The sequence below is a fragment of the Adiantum capillus-veneris genome, chromosome 18, assembly GCF_014529385.1.
Source record: "Adiantum capillus-veneris isolate H3 chromosome 18, ASM1452938v2, whole genome shotgun sequence".
NCBI classification, from domain to species: domain Eukaryota; kingdom Viridiplantae; phylum Streptophyta; class Polypodiopsida; order Polypodiales; family Pteridaceae; genus Adiantum; species Adiantum capillus-veneris.
Window position 1 is genome coordinate 104,162,008 of NC_140948.1, and position 13,964 is coordinate 104,175,971.

The 13,964-nt window shown below is 40.5% G+C and overlaps 1 protein-coding gene across 6 annotated transcripts in view; it reads right to left on the reverse strand.

Annotated features, from left to right (window-relative positions):
• Window positions 1-2,295: 2,295 nt before the first annotated feature.
• Window positions 2,296-13,964, reverse strand: part of LOC147436125 (uncharacterized) — a 31,739-nt gene continuing 20,070 nt past the window's right edge. For 3 of the 6 annotated variants that reach the window (XM_086489019.1, XM_086489022.1, XM_086489024.1), the window contains exons 11-48: window positions 13,417-13,915; window positions 13,190-13,276; window positions 13,035-13,115; window positions 12,729-12,806; window positions 12,600-12,647; window positions 12,442-12,519; window positions 12,297-12,350; window positions 12,168-12,227; window positions 11,970-12,056; window positions 10,578-10,669; window positions 10,313-10,430; window positions 10,166-10,230; window positions 9,974-10,079; window positions 9,545-9,691; window positions 9,384-9,464; window positions 8,476-8,550; window positions 8,327-8,394; window positions 8,125-8,227; window positions 7,922-8,053; window positions 7,720-7,824; window positions 6,932-7,618; window positions 6,137-6,708; window positions 5,939-6,059; window positions 5,809-5,865; window positions 5,589-5,637; window positions 5,456-5,519; window positions 5,298-5,354; window positions 5,130-5,219; window positions 4,812-5,025; window positions 4,598-4,723; window positions 4,347-4,517; window positions 4,146-4,241; window positions 3,955-4,063; window positions 3,705-3,874; window positions 3,546-3,623; window positions 3,334-3,444; window positions 3,177-3,248; window positions 2,296-3,098 (exon numbers count right to left, since the gene is read on the reverse strand). In XM_086489019.1, the coding sequence (XP_086345145.1) occupies window positions 2,826-3,098; window positions 3,177-3,248; window positions 3,334-3,444; window positions 3,546-3,623; window positions 3,705-3,874; window positions 3,955-4,063; window positions 4,146-4,241; window positions 4,347-4,517; window positions 4,598-4,723; window positions 4,812-5,025; window positions 5,130-5,219; window positions 5,298-5,354; window positions 5,456-5,519; window positions 5,589-5,637; window positions 5,809-5,865; window positions 5,939-6,059; window positions 6,137-6,708; window positions 6,932-7,618; window positions 7,720-7,824; window positions 7,922-8,053; window positions 8,125-8,227; window positions 8,327-8,394; window positions 8,476-8,550; window positions 9,384-9,464; window positions 9,545-9,691; window positions 9,974-10,079; window positions 10,166-10,230; window positions 10,313-10,430; window positions 10,578-10,669; window positions 11,970-12,056; window positions 12,168-12,227; window positions 12,297-12,350; window positions 12,442-12,519; window positions 12,600-12,647; window positions 12,729-12,806; window positions 13,035-13,115; window positions 13,190-13,276; window positions 13,417-13,915 (5,281 nt within the window). In that variant the 3' untranslated portion in view covers window positions 2,296-2,825. The remainder of the gene's footprint in view (window positions 3,099-3,176; window positions 3,249-3,333; window positions 3,445-3,545; window positions 3,624-3,704; window positions 3,875-3,954; window positions 4,064-4,145; window positions 4,242-4,346; window positions 4,518-4,597; window positions 4,724-4,811; window positions 5,026-5,129; window positions 5,220-5,297; window positions 5,355-5,455; window positions 5,520-5,588; window positions 5,638-5,808; window positions 5,866-5,938; window positions 6,060-6,136; window positions 6,709-6,931; window positions 7,619-7,719; window positions 7,825-7,921; window positions 8,054-8,124; window positions 8,228-8,326; window positions 8,395-8,475; window positions 8,551-9,383; window positions 9,465-9,544; window positions 9,692-9,973; window positions 10,080-10,165; window positions 10,231-10,312; window positions 10,431-10,577; window positions 10,670-11,969; window positions 12,057-12,167; window positions 12,228-12,296; window positions 12,351-12,441; window positions 12,520-12,599; window positions 12,648-12,728; window positions 12,807-13,034; window positions 13,116-13,189; window positions 13,277-13,416; window positions 13,916-13,964) is intronic. The other 3 variants (XM_086489021.1, XM_086489023.1, XM_086489020.1) reach the window with 2 other exon arrangements.

The following is a 13,964-nucleotide window of genomic DNA, read 5'->3' on the forward strand; positions in this document are numbered from 1 at the left end:
TTGCCCGGCGTCACCAAGTTGCTAGACAACTTGCGCTCAAATGATACTAGACCTCCCTCTTGCTTTGGATGGCAATGGCATTCACAGTAAGTCTTAAAAACCAAAAGGTGTCACTTGAATCTCCTCCAACCTGATGTCAACCTTCATTTGTGGAAAACATAAATCTATCTAGCTTTATCGACCGAACCTACAAAAGAGACCACTTTTACTCCACTAATTATGGTATTATAAAAATTACTAAAGGTGCCATCATAGCGAACTCTTTTTACTACTTCAGTTCCTCATTTTTGAGTCTTGCACCTCCTCCGACATGACTTGTAGAACTCTTAAAACCTTTTATCCTCCCAAGCACTAGAACTAAAGAATACTATATTCATTGCCACCTCGAGATACACTCAAACATAACAAACGATCTTAAACCGCAAGCTGAAAAACATAAGAGAACACAAAGCCCAATTTTACACCTTACAGTACGTATCCTACAAACAAGTGACCTTGCTTGGATTATAGCATGTGCTACGCATGCCCTTACCCTACACTCACTGCAAAATCAAGTACTCGAGTTTACATCACATGCATGATTGTTGCCTATGCATGTGCACAAGTATAACTGACACATGGGTGGATTAAAAGTTCACGGCTCGAGTTTCAGCAAACAATTCACATTGTTCTTTCAAGGGAAAGACAATATAACATAAGACATCAAAGAGGGCTATACGTTGCATGTTATACATCCAATCATACAAAGGAGGAAAATCAGCCAAACTAACGCTATGCTCTGTGAATTCTCAAAATACCTCTCAAATATCAAAAATTCCTTATGCCCCCCTCATTCTTGGCAAGGAAGAAATGACTATCAATTAACTCAATCCAAAAGCAAACACCATTAACCTAGCAACCATACCCATTTTGTTGCAACTTTTTCTAGAAAAGCCAGTTCTCAATAGGAGATGGAGCTGGATATTACATGATATCATGGGCTTTTAAGATGAAATTGTTCATTATTTTGAGACACGTGCCTCTGTTTGTGAGCTCGTTGGTGTATAGTTTGGTCCAAGGCACTTGAAAACAGATCTTCATTGCCATAAAGAGCAGACTGCGCAAATGGGGCAAATGTTAGAAATTTGAGAGGTATTTTGGGCATTTCCACAAAAATTAGGGCAAATCCATCCCAAAATGAAAATAGGTAAACTTTGGTAGTTATTCTCTACAATTTGAGGCTACAATCGAACTTCCTATGCCAATCGGACCAAGCTTCCAACATGAAATAAGCATGCACATAGGACCAAATCAAATATGCACATAAGACCCACTGACAAAAACTACCAAAAAATTTATCGCTTGCTGAGAGGACAACCCAGCAACTTGCAGTCACTTTTAACATGACAAGTCAACTGTTAGGAAACAAGGGGTACCGACTCTGAAAAACTTGCACTTTTAACACACTTAAGCTATTACAAGCTCCAAGAGGGCTTCCACAAATTGCACTACAGACATTGGTACTTCTCATTAGTCTGATCTACATCGCTCCACCAAGAGACTGCCAAGGCACAACCCAACAGGTTTTGAAAGACATCCCATCAGCAAAACATTTTCAGATACTATGATCAACCAAAATTGTTGCTAAATGATATTTGGGCGGAAGATCATTTCCCATTACTGTAATACAGTCCATACAATCACTATTCTAAATTGGGCAACTCTTCAATGTCGTCAGAGGGAAAAGTTTATAACACTGTTCAAGTGTTTTATATCAGCCCTTGAGCTGTGATTTCAGGCGCAGTCCACATTAAGGTGGGGATTCTTCCACATCGTAGTTCATAAATTGTTCAAGCAACTGGCCCACCCAAATCTATTCTTGCCGAGACAAGTCTTCAAAGAAAGAGCACAATACAAAACATTGATTAAGGTAGGGATTCGTCCACATCGTAGTTCATTTATTGTTCAAGCACTTGCCCAGACAAGTCTTCAAAGAAAGAGCACAATACAAAACATTGATTAAGGTGGGGATTCTTCCACATCGTAGTTCATATATTGTTCAAGCAACTGGCCCACCCAAATCTATTCTTGCCCAGACAAGTCTTCAAAGAAAGAGCACAATACAAAACATTGCAAAAATGCCTGAGTTTTTTGAAGCATAGCAGCTACAAGAACGCTTTTGTAGAAACACACAACAAACTGGATGCAGAAGAATGTGATGCGTCTCCAAAAGCATTGTTAAAGCACCCTAGAAAACAGCCCTTTGTACAGAAGAAAAATATATTAGAACTGTCCAAAACTTCATAATGAATGAACTCTCTTAAAATAGCATGAATGCCTTTACTGATCATCAACTTAAACAGCAAACAGCAAGTTTTGTAGCAAAAAATGATTGAGAAACATAATGGTTATGGTTGGGAAAATGAGGGAACCTTATGATGAAGATAAGCCCATCTCACATTCAGCGGCACCATCTTCAAGGATACAAAATTTATTTCCTATACCTCAGCTTTTGTCGATACTACGTGAGCCCCTCAATACACAGGGGTTACATCTCAGGAGCCTTTACTCCAATATAGAGGGTGATAGCAAAACCTGTGCGGCAGCTCTTAGCCCTTTGTACAAGAGTGCCTCTGTACAGCATGAGAATTGATAACCCTGTACATATGATACAAACTAGAAGGGAGCCTACCTCTGCTCAATCAGAGGTCGGACACCCACCTCTACAAAAACTGAAACAGAACACATCGCTGCTACCTGTGTCATGGTGAGAGAAAAAACAGGACCATGACTGATTGTGGCAGCTCAACTGCATTCTGTTTGCATAGCTAAAATATACAAATTAATCAGGATTCCCAAACACTCCGTGCATTGACAAGAGTCCACTCTGCAGAGCTGGTTCTTTGAAGATGGCCATTGGACATGTCTTCATTAGACACAGATAAAGTTATCATGGCGTTGGAGCCTAATCCATGAGACTGGATCTCCTCTTGTAGCCAATCTACCACACGTTTCCAATCACTGGCTCTTTCCTGTACATGCGACTTGGTTTCTGGGAATTTACTTAGCAACTTCACAAGAAGCTTGAGTAGCATGTATCGCTTTTGTATACCCATGACCTGAAAAATGGGTGCGATGTGAAGATAAAATTCAATAGAAACTCAAACTATATCTCAGAAAGTAGTAAACCTTCTTACCCTGGTTACAATGAGCGACATTATACCCGGTCTAGTACTTTCATGTCCGACAAGAATAATTTTTTGCCTCAGCTGCAAGATACATGAGACCTGTAAGCTCGTGCTCACAAGCAGCAAAGTGGTGAGTGCCCTTTGAACAAGGAGAAAAAAAACCAACCTTTTGTAAGCTGTCTTCGAGCACAAGTATCCTAAAAATAAGTGCTAGGAGGGGTTTCACATCATTATTTGCAATTCTATGGAGGGATTCCAAGAGATCCTGAAGTACCCACTGTGAAACATTTGGAAGGAAACAATAAGTATTTTATCATCAGATCCTGTTGAGTGTCGATACATGTTTGCATGCAACGTGAAAACAAATCTGTCTGTTACCATTGTAAATGACTCGTTGTTCCAGCACAAGAACCCCAATAACTTGACAGCCTCCTCATACTCTGAGCAAGTTTCTATCTGAAAACCAGGAACTTATTTAAGTTAATTGGATCAGATATGACGCCATCAAATAAATAAACTGCCGTTGAGCAGATATACCAGCACAGCTATGTATACACGCTGCTTAAAAACTGCTTCTATGGCTTCTTTTGGGAGTAAGAAGTTGGGGGGAGGAAGCTGGAAAGGATTTGGAGGTGGGGATGGTTTCACACTATCTACATTTTGTTCGCTCTCCGAAGACATCTGCTCCGAGTCAGATCCAGAGATATCTGCAAACAAGGAGAGAGTAGATTTAGCAAAGCACAAAGACATTTGCAAACTGCAACTGAATATTCACAATTATACATACTCTGCAACTGAGAAATGTCACAGCTCCGCAGTAGCAAGGAGACCAATGAGTGCAAACATCCAAAATCTAATTTGGCAACTTGAAAATTTATTTTGGACGTAAAGATTACCTGCAATGTGTCATGAAACATAAGTAAGAAGACAAGTATGCATAGCCACCATAAGAAGTAACGTGGAGTGTGAAGTCCTTACAGTGGTGTTCACCAAAAGACTAAGTGCAGATTTATTTAACAAGTGAAGACGTTGAGCAGCTCCTAGGTTTGCATACTGAAGTATCACCTGAAAATACTGTCTCAACAGAGAACATTATATAAGAAGAACAAAACTTTCTCCTGTCAATAATCTTTACCAATCCAAATCCAGATCCCAAGCGAATTGTCAGAAGCAGCTAACCTGATGGCACGAGTATTTCGGTAAAGTTGGATCTCTTAAAAAAGATAGCAAAATGTCAATCAAAGCATTAACATGGTCTGTTGTTCGTCCTTGTGCACCAACATAGATAGAGGTCCCATGCAAAAATTTTACCGCACAGCAAAGGGCTTTCAGCAACAAAGAAGCGAAAAACTACAATCACAAAAACAACTAGTTCAGAGACATAAAACCAACTTCATATCGAAGGCTTCCAACATTTCTTAAAACCCCACCTGCTGAATTTCCTCAACAGGACATTTGACAAGGTAGTCCTGCACCCAATGAGGATGTTCAACGAGAGCCTCAATGAAGGTTCGGCACGCAGTCCTACTTCTTTCAAACAGTTTGTCCAGCAGGGACTGTGAGTGGCAAAGCTTGAATTAGTATCTTCAGCACAAACACAACAAAGCTATCACAAAGTAAGCCAAATCTGAAAAGTGCTAGTACCTTCCAAAGCACAAGATCTTCACGGAGACTCGAGTGAGTTCGCAGATAAATTTTGAGTAAAAACTCTGTAGCAAGAGTTGTCATGACTTTTGCAAAATCACTTGCTTTCGTTGCATCCAAAGCTCCTACTTCGCCATTACCAGGATCACAAGCACTCTGAACACCCTCCAGATGCTCATTTGCAGGTGACACACCTCTCTGCTGAGAAATGGAGCTGACAGCAAAACAACCAGCCATCAGGATACCAAAAACAAGTTATAGAACCTTCTGAACTCTAAACTTAATGCCTCCTCTTGTTGCAAAACAAAACCATCTTACATGCTATCTAGTAAGTCACAATTAACTTCAACCAGGCGAAGAATGAATCTAAAATAGTCTTTATCCATCAGATGATTCTCGTGTATAAATCTGCCACAAAAGAAACGTGACTTTATACATAAACGGACAAACTGCACAATCAAGAGAGAGAGGAATCCAGTATCACACCTCAAGTTTTCTTGCCACACACTACGATGTACTGAGGCAGGCATCTGAATGTTTCTTCTGCACATTTGGCACACAAGGTCTTCATAATGACATCCTGATAAAAAAAGAGAGTCTAGACTCTACAGCCAAGAAAGGGTAAAGGCACTTTCATAGCTTACAGGCTTGGCAAGCGGTCACACAAAGATATCTCCTTCATGGGCTCGTCACCATCCTCATCTTCGGCTGTCAAAATTTTAATACCCTTTAGCCATATGCATTTATGATGAGACCACACCTGGTGAGAGCCTCTACCTCTGGAAAGAGACATTGCTGTTTGAGCAGGAGAACATGCTGAAACAGGCTGAAGAGCAAAAAAAGCAGTCTGGTAAGATTGAAAGCCAACAGCAGAACACTACCCATTAACATGAATATAGACAATAATCTCATGCCTCAATGCCTCATTGCAAAATAACAGACTGCTCTCTACCATTCTTGCTTATACACGCACAGAACTACAATAAGTGAACGATACCTCCACAGACGATCTCTCATATAACAACATGTAAGCACTGTTTGGCCTGTCAAATTCCTGCATCCAGGAAAAAAAATCTGGCTAAAGCCATTTTCTTTTCGTTAGCAAAGACAATGAAGCACCCACCCACCTGAGTGCTAGTCTTTGAGAAGTTGTCATACACGTCAACAGTATATTTTCCACCGAAACAATCCTTCTCCAAATCTTTTGCATCATAAGGTTCTACATTCTTATCATCAAATGCAATCCATCTGCCACAATACAAAGAATTTTCTCAGTCAAAAATCTTGCAACCACGTGAGAAAAAAGTACTTCAGTTAGCACAGACCCGCTACTTTGCCCATGCCCGCAATTCAAAGGATGATCTCCAGAGCGCTGCTTTATATATGAGTAGTAATGTCCCGCAAAGGCAGTTCCAGAATGTACAACCACACCCACAAGATCATAATGATAATAAGAATCTGGTTTCAAAAGGTTTGTAGCATCATCCATCTTATTACCCATGTCTGAAGTTTCGATGACTCCTTTAGGGCTAAGAACAGAATGAGCTTGCGCCTCTCGCAGAGCCAAACCTTCCACTGTATAAGGCTTCATGTCTATGTGAGTTGGGAACTCGAATCTATCCTTAAGCTTTAATCTTTGCATAGTTTCATAATCAAAATCAAATCTTTTCAAATGAATGACGAGCGTGTGGGGCAATGATTTCACACACACCCTTTTCAAAGCATCTACTTTCACCCCACATTCTGCACAATGGTAAGCATTGTCTCCCTCCAAAAGATCACCACGCACAAATGCGTCTAGAGATTCTGTCAAGTCCTTTTTGTTTTTTACGTCTACACTTATGGCAGCGAATGGCTCTTCTCGCTCACTTCTGTGAGGACAGCCACGGCAAATAATCTGCATCCACTCACATGAACCTTTTGTCATTAGAAGGCAACAGACGCTAATACACAGCAAGGACAATGCAGTTTCTTAGAAACCTAAGAGAAAAGTGTCAGAGATTAACAAAAGGCCAAACAATCTGAGAGGTAACCAACTACAAGATGACTAACTAGTACTTTCCAACGTTAGCTCACATTCACCAAGCATTTACCAAGGGAAGAGAATAACACAAGTTTACCTGCTGTGCAAAAACCCCTCCAAATATCCTAGTTAATGTAGTCTCTTGATGTGTGGCCTTGAGTGTCTCATCAATGGCATCATATAATCTGTTGAAAAATTCAAATGCATCCTGATGTTCTCGAAGATTAATAGGCATTCCATCATAATCTCTATATGCACACCAGAACCCTTGCGGTGTGTAATGATCGAGGCTGCTCCCAAGTAGAGCTCCAAACATTGCTTGAAGTTGGAAAAAGACGGAGCCTGATTTTTCAACATCGTCACATTCAGTACAAGCCAAAACACTTCTACGTACTTCTGGTTGCATGAATAGCTGCTGAAAAACTGAATTCATATAGCATGTGGCTCCAGCATTTTTCAAACCAACATAACCACCCAAAGCCTTCCGACCATATGAAGGCAGATGTTCCCAATCTGTGACCTGCTCTGCAAGATGAATTCTCTTGATCAGGTCTACCTCTTCTTTAAAACTCTCCCTGCAATGTGTCGCAAGACAAATTAAGAGTTGAAATGCTCTTTCTCGGCTTCCTCGGGTGCTGCATTTGGCCTGTAACAAGCTGCTCTCTCCGGACATAGCTCCAAACATGCAAAATTGAGCTTCTGCCACAGGAACTTTTCCAGGACTTGAACCATCTTCCTCATGCAGCAAAATAGCACAGTCCGGAAAAAGGAAATCCCGTATTAGCTGTGACATTAGACAGGGTACCCCGGTCAGACCACCAATCAAAGAAGATGGCCCCAACTCCATAATTATGCAAGACTCAAGAGTACACGATGAAGACCCACCAGCTTGATTAGACCTCTTCCTTGTTGACATTTGCTAGCACCAATGATGCGACAGTCCAACACATCAACTAGCACCCGTATTAATTGCAAATGACCTTCAAGGAGCTACACAAAATCCACATAAGTTAAATACCACCTTTTGTACAGAAAAAAGGCAATAGTACCACGTTAAAAGGTATAATCAGATTCTCGTTAACAGTACCCTATCATCATCATCTACTGAACTCGGAGCTGATTGCAGCCATTGTAACTCATCCTCAAGCTGCTGCCGGGCCAATTCACGTTCATCGGAATCTTCTATGGTGAAGAATAAATGAGCAACAAGCTCCCAAAACTGTCACAAAGAACATGCAATTATTCTTGTAAACTGTCTGGTGAACCAAAGCCACAAACCAATGATCATACATGAGAGCAACGCTTAGGATGTTGTGTAGCCTCAGCTTTGGCTCCCAGTAAAGCAGCTAACACGTGCTTGTGAGCCACGCGGTCGCTGCCATGTTTCGTTGCACTGACAAAAACAGCACCAATGAGCAGTGCTAGCGCAGTAAAACAGTCGATGCTCTGAAACTTTTGTCAAAAGCAGGAGTATGAGCAGTAGAGTGCATACCACAGTTTCATAAGATTGACAGCAGCTCGATATCTGACACTTTTATCAGGTGAATGCAAAAGCATGGCCTGTTTGTAAGCATCAGAACTTCCTCTCAAAAAAATTGATGAGGTATTGCATTTCAAGCATAAGGAAGGTAAGAACATTACCACAATAAAATGTTCTGTATCGCAAGATGTGAAGAACAATCTCCACAAGTATTTGTGCTTCAATAAACATAGCATCTGCAGAGAGTAACAAGAAAGATTTAAAGCATGAGTCAATTCTTATTATCGTGTCTGAAAGGCCAGACAGTGGTGGTGTTAAATATACAAAAAAGACCAAATAAGACTAGTAGCACTATTGCACTAGCTTCCCTCATCCATATCCATAGAAATCTGGCTGAACAAGCAATGCTGCCCTCTGATAAGAATACCTCCTAAACCAGTTCCGACACCAAAACGAACAGCGCGGCCTCCGAAAAGAATTCCCTCTCAAAGATTTTGATTACAAAAAAACAAGACATGGAACAATCTGTATCATTCCACAACCTTCTTCTACACGTGTAGCAAATTTGCATAGGCGGGCATAACAACCAAATTAATTGAAAAAAATGAACCACGGTCTCTATCCTGATTCCTGAATCAGTTTGTGCACACAGGAACCTTTCAGATCTAAACTCTTTTCTTAGCTTGAAATGATCATTCAAAAGAGTGAAACTTTAACCAGACAGCTCAAAGTAACACGGCAGGGAGTCTCGCCAAACACTTCTTTATATGGCACAGACATCGGCTCACTTCACTATGTAGCACAGGCATAGGCTGTAATCGTGCTAAAAAATAATTTACGAGCACCAGAGAGGGAAACTGCTATTTGAAACAACAAATTTGGCAGCAACGTCAATATAAGATCTTGAGGTCAAAAATAATGAAAAATTCAGACACACAAACTTTTCTTTAAATCATACAACCACACAGCATAGCAGCATTTTATATCAGAGTATTAGTGTGATGATCACATTCAAATTTAAAGCATTACAGGCTGCCAGGTATACAAGGTAGCAGAAAATTCAACGCACCAAGAAATCCATTGCTTCAAAACATAAATACTGATCTTCTGGATCCAATCCCCCCTCATCATCATCCGGAAACGCTCGTTTCTGCGTGCATACCAAGTTTTTTAGCAAACTAGCACAATTTCCATTTGAAAAGACCTGATATATAAGCTCCACAAACATACCTTTGCAGATTTTCCAGTCGTCACTTTTGGCACAGAGGCCACTGGTGAACAACTCCCCATTATTGATAATTGTCCTGCTGCAGCAGCCCATGTAATCCTCCGCAAGGCAGCAACAACAGATGCCATGTCAACGACGCCTGACAACTCCTGCAATTATGAAGGAATATCTCAACTGCAGGATATCTTCTTAACCTAAATTGTGATGACTGTACGAAAGCTGTTCAATGGAGATTAAAAAATTAAACAGCAGATGAGAAAGGATTGTGTGATCATAGATACACACGTTTTGAAAGCAAAAACTTTCACAAACTGCTAAAAATGACATATTGAGTATGACACGATTAGAGTTGACATTGTTGCAGTCACAAAGAAGAAGCCACTGTGCAATATGTGAGCCTCTGCAAATATTCACTAAAAAGGATCACATACCTTCACTGCTTGTTGTTCTAACGATCCCTTCAAAGGTTTGGAGGAGACTCCAGTTTCTCCAGAGAGCTTATCCATGGTCTCTTGATTTTCAGTGATGCCATTGTCCCTACAAGGGTAGAAAGCAGTTTCCAGATTCAAGGAATCCTCCACCTTTAGAAAAAAGCCTTCCATTGAACCACAATTTGCACATACCTCACAGCATCGGTCACTTCACTCACAGGTACACTTGAATCATCGCAATCAAACTTCTCAGAAAGCTGCAAAGCATTAGACAGATTGAGTTACAAACACAACACTTTGAAAGAACTCTGTAACTCCAAAAACGACAGTTCTACTTACTAAAAGAGGACTTGCCAGAAATTTCAGAAGCCGTAGGCTGCTCGCATAGCAGCCACGCCGTGTTTGATTATCAACGCCGTCAGGTAAAGCTTCTGGCTCCAAAATTGAAAGTAAGTGCCTGCAATGAAGGACCAAGAATTAGAGAAGAAACAAGTATCAGCAAACTCCTCCTACAATATGAGATAAATTTCCTTTACTCAAAATCCACCATGAAAAATGGCTATCAGGATCTGGAAAGATGGCTAAAAAAATGTAGAATGCTTACTGAACACCTCCAGCATGGATAAACGAAGTTCGAAACTTGTGTGTTTGCATGTCAACAGGTCGATTCACAGGCATAATCAACCCATCTAAAATCTGCAGCAGATGACACATTCAAGCTTAGCACCTTTCCCCTACATTGAAAATTTGTAACATCATGGTATCTGTGATAGCGAAATGCAGTAAATAGAGAGGAACCTGAAGATAACTCAACATTTCAGACACTAAAGAGGAGTGAAATTTGCAATTTGTTAGCAACAGGCCAAGTGCCACATTGTTTTGATTAATTTTCAAAAATTAAGAGTCAAGACCTAGGGATATTAACTAGAAAATGAAGGCTTACATAACAAATATTCAAATTAATAAGCGTCAAGAACTCACAAAGCACTCCATCTAGTCAGCACTACAAGAAGCGCTCAACAACAATTTTTTTCTGAACACAACATGGTAAATAGAACAATGACCTCCTCATACACACAAAGGACGAGCCAGGATGATAACATTACTGGACTCACAGATGACACTCAATCTCAAAGTAAATAAATTTCTGATATATTTGGGGGGGGGAAAAAGAGACCACTAAAAACCAAAAACTAGAAGTAACAAGGAAAAGGGACTAGCCATCGCAGTCCAAAAACGCTCTCTCTCAAAACTATGTTACTGACCATTCCATATGCATGTTATTGAAAAGCGCAAGTAACATGCACCAAACCATGTAGTCACCCTTCTAAATGCTAACTTCCACCAACATTCAAACCCAACAAATCTGACATCCACAGATATTATTTAGTGTATCACCTTCTCCAGCCCACTTAGGACTATTTTTGGCTTCAAAACGCATACTAAGTCACGATCTGCAAGGAAACCTACCAATTATTCCAAATTTGATCTTGGATCCTGCAGCTCTGTAAAAACTTGAAGGTGGGATTGTCTCAAAGATAGCCTACACAACCTACACCTGACAGCAAGCCTCATCCGCATACTGTCAAAGTTAAAAAAAAGCAAGGAGCAAGACAGCATCTTTCCTACTCAACAGTAAAGAGGCTCCAAATCTGGTTCTGGTCACCATCCTGCTGACACACATCAATGGAATGGAGGACAAACCAGTATCTATTTTTCCATAATCCTAGTCTACATAGCAGGAAGCTCAACCTTTACTTGAGAATACCTATGCTTGAAACCATGAGCAAATCACATCAAAAGCCATGAATTTCGGAAAGCCCCTAACGGATTGCAAAAATCTAGGCAATTGTGTACAGAGGACTAATTTAAGTAGTTCAACCACCAAAGTGGTAGAATGACATGGCTGTAGACCTGCAGAGCCTGCCTGTAGAAATTTATTTCCAGGTTTCCATTCTCATTTCTTACAAAAAATTGAATTAAAAGACTAACTAACCTGCAAAGTATACAAAAGCCGATCCCGCGCTCCAAAATGTGCAGTAAGAAGAGACCTTCCCTCTTCAGCACTTTTTGTACAGAGGTCCTGAAAGACACATGATCTGACTTTAGTTAGACCTTTGATATCAAAAGCCATAACATTGACAGCACAGAAAACTAGTAGCAGAATCATCTGTGACACTATAAAAGGGCCCACCTGAAAACCAGCCAAAATGGCTGGATGAGTTGGGAGCAATGCAAGTAAGCTGTTTGCACCCTGTCACGATGAAAACATAAATTAATTTCTTCTAAATACCATGACTGCTCGATCTAGAACTGAGTATACCTCTCGCACACTTGTATCGCTGGCAGTGGCAAGTCTGAATAGGGTATCATAAAACTGCACACACATGAAAAAATAAATAAACAATATTGATGGAAACTTCATGACGCTAAAGCACGCTTCCAGATTATCAAAAACTGCACCAAACCTTAAGGTTTTTGGATATGAGTACCCCAGGCAACTGTTGCTCATCGAGAAATTTAGTTACTCGCTCTATTATATTCACCTAGAAACACAGCCAAATAGTGATTGATAGCAGAATACATTGAAAAACGTTTCTCTAGTCTCCGCTGCTTAGAGACTTACAGATGCGGTGATGGTTTGGCCATCAATCAAGCCGCACTGCCATAGAACCTGTCCAATAAGGGAGACATGACGTACAAGATCCTGATATTTCAATGAAAGATTTTCAAATAGATTAAACCCATTAAATACCTGTGAATCAAGTAGAAGGTCTCGATTTTGGTAAGTTAACCTGACTCGTGGACATGGTTGATCAAGCACCTTCGCCACCTGCTCAGAAATTGGAGGCATACAAGGAAAAACAGAAACATTGTATTAAGGCAAAAAAAGAAAGTACACAATGTCAACATATCACTACGTACATCAGATGGTTATAAAATAAAACGGAATGACACAATCCTTGGTCTGAGGGAAAAGGGGTGATCTTACAGCAAGTAATTAAGATAGTTCTACCTAGAGGGAAATGAAAATTAGTCATTACTGAGAAAAGAACTGCACCTTTGCACGAAGTGAAGACAAATATTCGTTTGTATGAACCGTCACGTCAAATCGAGTAGACTGCTTATTGACTGTGCTGACCTGCAATGAATGATGGGGTTAGCAATGGAGCCACAAGACCCTTCTCACATATGTTCCAATTCACAACCACTCACCCCTAACATAAAAGGCCTCCCTTGAAAAGAAGCAGTGTGAGGAGGAATCGACCGCGGACATCTTCCTTCACATCTTGTGACAAAAATCTGCAGATAAAGAGGAATTGTGAGACATCAACTTCTAAGGCGAAACCTTACACAATTCAATAACTTCACTGTCAGTACGCCAACAAATATGATTTCCCTCATAAACCACCATAAACCATCATGAAGACTTAAAGCCTAACCTTTAATATCCTCAGGCAATGCTCAACTTGATGAGCCTCTGAGCAAAATCTAGCATCAATATCCAGACCCCTTCTCTCAGGCACCATATCTCCTTCTACCATTTTTGACACAACAGAGTCCCTGTCATCCAGCTTCTCTGTGCCTTCAGTAGTCCCTTCACCCATGCTGCAGCTGGCTGTGCTACTGCAATCTGAACCTTCGCTCCATTTCACACCCCCAATTTCTAAGGCTTTTTCGAGAAACTCCAAGCACTTGTCAATAAATCCTTGACGTATTTCAAGAAGATTTTCTTGCAGTGTGTCGCAAAGAGAGGTATGAATTTCTCTCAGTAAGCTAATACTTTGCTCAACAATAGGTTCCTGTGAGGAGCATAAAGCTATCCACCACAGATATGGCAGGCCCACTAGATCCAGATCGTGTGTAACAGGTTCTTCCAACGGTGTAAGCTTGAGCTTGTCCTTGCTCTGATTCACCGACAAGAACAACTTCAGAAAACACCTGTATTCCAATGGCTTTCCTTAGATATGTAAACCAAATGTCAAATATG